The 7280-nt window shown below is 49.4% G+C and overlaps 1 protein-coding gene across 1 annotated transcript; it reads right to left on the bottom strand.

Moving 5' to 3' along the window:
- Positions 1-420: 420 nt before the first annotated feature.
- LOC149363539 (glutathione S-transferase 4-like) lies at positions 421-7280 on the bottom strand. The gene is made up of 5 exons (XM_089568567.1): positions 7140-7280; positions 4375-4433; positions 2159-2300; positions 1428-1598; positions 421-591 (listed from the first exon to the last, which is right to left on the bottom strand). Exons 1-5 carry the CDS (start codon positions 7278-7280, stop codon positions 421-423), a joined length of 684 nt encoding a protein of 227 aa, XP_089424693.1.

The raw sequence follows: 7280 nt of genomic DNA, 5'->3' as shown, positions 1-7280 counted from the left end.
GACGGAACGCTAGACACTCCGTTTGCGAAAGAGACTCTTCTCGGACTCCGCAGTCACTGGAAGCGAAAGTTTTTCTACTTCCAGAGCCACCTTACAGCGCAACCTTGTTTGCGCTAACAGAGTAGAGCGGCTAGAGTTCTTTGTAACTGAGACTACTTGCCATTCTCCAGATGCATACTTTGACGTTAGCACCACACTCGTTCGTAATAAGAGAGCGTTACCTATACCTTCGGCCGTTATAAGAGGGCATGACTGTAGATCCCCCGTCTCCTCCCAACTACTCCGTCCAGCCACCACTCATAAATCGGCCCCTGCACAGAACGTGTTTAGATCAGTCGCAAGAATACTGCCCTAGCGGGATTCGAGATGAAAGACGCGAATAGCGGCATTGGCAGGAAACCTTTTATTGTGTATTCTATGTTACCAGGAAGGAATTGCTTCAGCTAAAGCTTTCCTTTTGAGCCAAGCCCAGTGCTGCTTGAAAAATGTAGTGCTTGTCCTGTGCACTTCCTCGAAATAGGGCAGCTGGGACGTGACGCGCTGGTAGTAGTTTACCAGCTTGGGGAACTTGGCATGGTCCACGAATCCGGCCTGAAAAAAAAAAAAAAAACTCGTTAAGAAGAGTGCTGGTGGCAGTCTTATGGGCAGAGATCAAGTGGAGCGAACGAAAGCCCAGGGAGGGAAGGCAAAAAAAAAAAAAAAGCAACTGCGGTCTAAGAATGTTTTACCGAATGGTCGAGCGACAGCTGTTTTTCTTGTACTATGATTTGGCTGTTTCTTACATCTTGGCTTGACTTGTTGCTTGCGGCTGGTGACCCGGGTCAAATTCGTAGACTACCATAGTATTAGGAACGTTAAAACTAGGTCGAACATCGATTTTTGCACAAATCGACGAAGGTTAAATTGAGGGGGCGGGGGGGGGGGGGGGGGTAGGACTGACCACATTTTGGAATCGACTCGGGTCTAATTTTCAGACACTATCGCATTGGCTGTAGTCAAAGTTTGCTTCGACATCTGTCTTAGGGCTGCTGCTATGAAATTGCTAAGTCAGAAGGCCACTTCAACGTCAAACACGCAAAGGGACTGAAACTCGAGTTTTGCTTTGAGTAGCATTGAGCTGTTGCTCTAAAAGTGTGAACAGCATGCTACTGAAGCCGAGGCACAGGATACAAAGCACGCCATGTTGATGACGTGGCTTCCGCGACAAGCAGACGCGACATTTAACCCAGTGAGACAGAGGCCCTAAGGTGAAGATATTTGCTGGCAAGAATGCGAAATTGTGCACTGGGGCGAGGGGAGGTTTGCTGGGGGGGAGTCGTGCTGACACGTAACTAGAGACCCCGCGTGGCAGTTACGGTTAATGGTTCGTGTGTCGCGTGCTGTAGTTAGATCATGTTTTTTTTTTTTAAATTTCGAAGCAGGCTCACCTCTAGAGCGGTACTAAGGTGGGAAATGATTGACAGGTCAGCGAGGGTGAGCTTGTCACCGATGGCGAACTCGCCGTCACTGACGAGGGGCTCGAAGCCCTGGACGTAGGTCTGCTCAAACGTGCTGATGATCTCCTCAGTTGGCTTGCTGTCCGCAGAGAGGATAGTGTTCTGCAAGGAGTGGAAACAAAAACAGCTGAGAAGAAGCGAGAACTGAGTTAGTAGAGACAGTGCGAGAAGCAATAAAGCAGCGAGCAGTTGAAACGACGAATTCAGATCAGAAGAGAATACAGCGCAAAGGTGCTGCTCTGCCGTGAGCATTAGAGAGGGTAAAGACGGCCAGAATTGATTCCCGAAATGGCTGCGTGAAGCGCGGAATGGACGAAGAACGCATGGAGGCCTATGTGGTTGATCGTATGCAGGTGAAGGGGAAGGGTGGTGTAAATAGCCATAGGAAACGAAGGAGAGAGTTGGCAGGTGCGTAGCATCTACAAGTGCGGGGATGGTAATGTCATCTTCGCAGCAGCTGTGCACATGACTTATCAGTGACGATCGATTATACGGAGGAGAGATGAGAAATATTGCAACGCAAGGGGTGAAAGTGAGCGAGGAAGGTGCCGCCAAGACGAACAGCGATCGGGGTAGAAAGTGACAGGCATCACGTGTAGGACGTAGGCCGCGTAAGCCTGCACGGATATGAGAGAGCAGGAGTTAACAGCACGGGAACTCACATAGAATCTGAATAGATAGCAGGGAAGCGTGTAGGCCACGGTGGCCAGAACCTGGTCGATGCGAGCACGTTCCTTGTGGCAGTCCGGGTAAAGCTCAGACTCGGGGGCGTAGTTGCGCAGCAGGTAGTAGGCGATGGCGTTGCTGGAGGACAAGAAATAACGTGGTCAGAGACAAGTGGTGCGAGCTGGGAACGGAAATGTGAGCAAGATCCCCCTCTGGAGAAAGAGCAGAGTGAATGACAAGCGATGTGAAAGAGGGGCATGAGGGCGTATGTCATATAGATGGTGCGTAGACACAGTATACCGGGTGTTTCACCTATGATTTTACGCATTTTTTCAAAATATGCTTTTTGAGTACGAAGAGCGCTTTTTCGACATAGCATTGTCAGCGCCGTAGTACATCAGAATACCTAGGAAGTGCTTGCTAGCAGGCTGGTTAACTGATATGGAATAGGTTTGGTTTGGTTTATTGGGGTTTAGCGTCCCAAAGCAACTCAGGCTATGAGGGACGCCGTAGTGAAGGGCTCCGGAAATTTCGACCACCTGGGGTTTCTTGAACGTGAACTGACATCGCACAGTACACGGGCCTCTAGGATTTCGCCTTCATCGAAATTCGGCCGCCGCGGCCGAGATCGAACCCGCGTCTTTCGGGCCAGCAGCTGAGCGCCGTAACCACTGAGCCACCGCGGCGGGGCCGAATATGGAATATAACTTTGGCTTACAACTTAGGAATAGAACTGTTAGACTCATTAATTATTGAGAGTCGTGTAGTCCACCGTGAGTAATATCAATAAGAGTTTTTAGAAGCTCGAAAAAACGGTTAACCTCGCCGCTATGGCACAACAAATATCGGCTAGTTCGACCAGTTACATGCACTGGCGAGGTTGCTTTGCCTGAAGCTTTTAAAAGAGCAATATGTAGCCAAAATTGTTTGGGCCACAGCGCCGAGGGTAACCGCGTTGTCGAAATTCTACAACTGATATGAATATTATTTATGGTGGGCTACTTGCCTCTGAATAATTAAGGAGTCTAACAGTCATAGTTAAAAAGTTGCATTCATTATTAGGTAAGCATATGCTAGTTAAGTAAACAAGGGAAGGGGAATGAGGGACTCGTTATAAATATGAGAGAAGCCAACAGCCACAGAAACCAAGGAGCACAGGGGATTTTTTTTTCTAATCAATTAGCTTCAAGCGACAACATATTCAGTAATATTCTTACTTGATCAACACCACACAAAAAAACAAATAAATTAAAAAAAAATCCCCTGTGCTCCTTGGTTTCTTTGGCTGTTGGCTTCTCTCATATTCTAGTTAGTAAGTTTCTACTGTATTCTGACGTTATACACCGCTGACAATGCTATGCGAAATAAAGTCTGTGTGTAAATCCTTAGGTGAAAGAGCCTGCAGAGCTATAATGCTGAAATGTGCACAGAGATTTCGTTGCAAGTGCGATTAGGAACGTTCGTTGTGTAATCTGCTCGCCAAAAATGAACAAGAGCGGGTCTAAGAATGGCAACTGCTGCCGCAAGTATGCTACAGAGATTAGAGAAGTTATTTAGTTATGTTAGACTTATAGGGGCCTACAATGACTGCCGTTTCCCAAAAGGCCACAGTTCAGCTTGCCGCAACAGCGCTGCGCGGGAGCAGCGCGATCGTTCAGAAAGATGCGGAGCATATTGTCACGTTGTAGTGACGGCAGTCCAGCGGTCAGGAAGACACCAGAAATACTTGCAAACGAAGCTCTTTATTAGGGCTGACTTGCGCCCGCAAAAAGAACTGAATCACTCTGTGGCGGCGTAAGCAACAAGCGTGCTCGTCAATCGTCGATCTACGAATGCCCGCTGCTCGCGGCATCCTTCAATTTAAAGCCGGCAAGGAAACTTCCAGATAAAAGGTCGAGATCATCCAGAGCAATCTGGAAACATATAGATGCAGCTCGGCATGGCTGTGATCAATCGAGATTAGTCTGGTCGCTTCTCGCGTCACGAACAAAAATGAAAACACCGCTTTCCTGCGGCCTTGCGCGAACGAACGGACACTGCAATGATACGTGGCAATATCTAGAGGGAAGTGGCACGCAGGGATAACAAAGATTGTCGTCGGCACTTGACGGAGAACAGTTGCAGAGCTGTACCAGGAAAGCCAACGCGCGCAGTCTGGTCAGCAGTATTAGTTTAGTGCAGTGCCGAGATGAGATACTGAACGGAGACGTACCTCTGGTAAACCACGAAGCCGTTGTCGTCAAGGGTGGGCACCTTGCCGAACGGGTTCAGCTGAAAAACAACCAGATGCAGAATATCGGTGGCGAGCGGAAAAACAGGAGAGAACACTGCAAAAGAACAGCCGTAGTGTGCCCAACTAGTATGCAGTGAATCGGACTGACGCGTTGCTATTTTCAAGGGAGGGAGGTAAATAAAGGTCGTGTACACTCCGGCCCTGATTGCGGAAAGAAGGGCCTGATTTCCCAACTGTTGAAGCAATAGAGCTCTAAACGCTGTTATAGTCGGACAAAGAGCCAGAAAAAAAAAAAAAAAGCGGCTTTCTGCCGTAACGGGACCCTCTTTCAGCCAATGGCGGAGGCTGATTCTCATGAACGGGCTACCTTGAGTTGGGCGACAATGCAAACAGTGGCCTAACAATGACGGAGGAAGACTACGGAGGAAGAGGAAGAGGCGGGGAGGGTAATTCCTGCTTTGATCTACCATTCCCTAGATTGCCATGCAAGCCGGTTCGTGAGAATCGGCCGACACCATTGGCTGGAAGGTGGTCCACTGAAGGGAAGAAGCCGCTTTTTTCTTCACTGATGGCTATAGTAACATTTCCAGTATATATAGTAATAAGGTGTTATATGACTATGATTGGAACACAAAAAAGGCAGACAAAAGGGTGTTAGAAATAGAGGTAGGCAATGACAATGCGCTGCGGGGAAATGAGCCTTTGAAACGAGTACGGAAAGGAATATAAGCGAGTGGGAATATCGAGACGAGAAAATGAGAGTGGATATTGGAGAATGATAAGAGAAGTGAGAAGAAGAACCCCTCCTAGCTTGCCTACTACCCTCGCCGCGTGGTAAAAGACAGTAAGGAGGGAAGGCAAGGGTAGAGATTAGTGGGCGCAGCCGGTTTAAAGTGAACGGAGGGGTGGAATTAATGAGAAGAACGGCTGTGCGCCTCCTGACCTGGACCACGACTGCAGCAACGACGTAGACACCGGGCGACTGCATCATCCATCTTCCCCTCCCCATCGTCCCACATCACCCTTTCCCCTCCCCCTGGACGCCAAGAGTGATCTCACAACTAAGGATACCTAAGGATAGCACTGTCTCGGCTGCAGTCATAGAGTAACATAAAAGTAAAGAGCGGACACTCCGGCCCTTTCGCGGCCGAGTTCGGCGCTTCCCCGTTTCCGCCAGATGGCACTGAACGTGCAAATAAAAAAAAAGAAAAAGTATGGTCTTGGCATGTCCTGGCTTCCTTCTGCGGAGTGACTGACGCGCTCATTGTCACCCTGACAGAATGCACGTAGTAGGTTCACTGCCGCTTGCCAAGCGCACGCGATGCGTGGCATAACGCCTTTGCGGCTTGTGGGTGACGTGTTCGCCGCGGCGTCCAGGCAAGCGATCAAAGCCAAACGCTTTTGACGAGCGTTGCACGTCGAAACCTGGATAATCGTTGCGTGCTCCGTAATCGTCACGCTGGTGGCCGGCTGCTCAGCTGGGCAATGTGACACCGCCTCCTCAGCGAAAGTGGAGAACGCACAAGACGCAATGAAAGTAGAGCCTCCAAGATTCCTGTTAGTGTCTATCATCTCTGAGGCCAGTGCGTTTCCCCGGGTCCGCTAGGTGCGCTGTGCACAAAAGTCGGCCGCTGGGGCCTACGGGAGTGTCCGCTCTTTACTGCTATGTTACTCTATGCTGCAGTGACCAACGACGCGTGGCGGTGACGTCAGTCAAATGACGCTGACCAGCGTTTAGTTTAAGCACGCTGACAGTTGCTGTTATAAATTCGCGTAAATATGCACCGAGCAAAGGCAAGGCAAAGGCAACAGTGCAAAATAAAGCGGTGGTGCAGCGCCCTCTTCTGTAGCGAACGTGTAGAACTTGGCCAACAATAGAAGAGGAGAGGAAGAGGAAATAGAAGACCTGCTGGAGACTGGTCGACTACATGACGTGAGAGAATGGACACCACAGAATAATAATGGACATTGCTTTCAAAAAATAAGCACTGCAATGAAACTAATACGAATGAGAATGTAACACCCTGTATCCACTGGCCTTTTAGGCGGCGGAAGGAGCACACGGTATGGAAAATGAGCAGGAGCAGAGAAATAGAAAGTCGGAGTGGACGTGGAAAATCAACTTCTGCCCCGAGGTTTCATCACAAACACCGTAACACACGTCTTGAGCGACGATTTAAGAGAGCTACCTGGCGGAAGAGGTTTTTAACGTGTAATGCGATATTCTCGGCGTGAGGAAGGGCAAAGGGACGCTGCTGTGTAGAAACTTACTGCGCGCAAGAAAAGGATTACGTCCCTTCCTCAATGCGGACAAGTAACCAAATATTTTCAAACTGGATAAGCATCTCGAACACTTGGGTTAACAAGAAGAAATTTAAAAAAATGGTTGCAGTTTGGTAAGCGTGGTGTAGCGAAATCGTCCCGACAACGTAGACTGCTCCGGCCACGCGCTCCGTCCGTAGCGAGAACTTGAACGCGAATGCCGCGATTGCGGCGCCGGCCCCCTTTTTTCAGCAAAAGGCGAGTCACGTGGTTAGTCACGAGTTTAGTCACGTGGTTAGTCACGTGGCCACAGCTGCCAAGGCGGCGGCAGCTGCAGCGAGTCACGTGGTATGTCACGTGGCTGCCACTTGATGTATACTTGAAGGTGAAAATTGCGGTGCCCATGACATTAGCTTGACAGGCCACTAAAGCTTTCGCATTAAAAACGTGCACATTAGAACGAACAAGCCACGCCCACGAACCATGAGGTAGTCATCGGTGTATTGCTCCCTCTTCACAAAGTCGATGTCCCTGAGGGTCAGCTCAACACCCAAGTGCTTGGCGAGCGAGCGCACAAATATGCAGGATGGGCTTAAGGGCATGCTGTACAGGGTGGCGGGCAT

The sequence above is a fragment of the Amblyomma mixtum genome, chromosome 2 (genome assembly GCF_055824585.1).
Source record: "Amblyomma mixtum isolate Tamu chromosome 2, ASM5582458v1, whole genome shotgun sequence".
Taxonomy (NCBI): domain Eukaryota; kingdom Metazoa; phylum Arthropoda; class Arachnida; order Ixodida; family Ixodidae; genus Amblyomma; species Amblyomma mixtum.
The sequence above is the reverse complement of the archived record's forward strand: the minus strand, read 5'-3'. Positions and strand labels throughout refer to the sequence as shown.

Coding starts and splice junctions, on each gene's coding strand:
- LOC149363539 (XM_089568567.1), bottom strand. CDS start 7,280: ATGCCCGCCACCCTGTACAGCATGCCCTTAAGCCCATCCTGCATATTT. Junction 4,434..7,139: donor ACACCGATGACTACCTCATG/GTTCGTGGGCGT, acceptor GTTGTTTTTCAG/CTGAACCCGTTCGGCAAGGT. Junction 1,599..2,158: donor GCTATCTATTCAGATTCTAT/GTGAGTTCCCGT, acceptor CACTCCTTGCAG/AACACTATCCTCTCTGCGGA.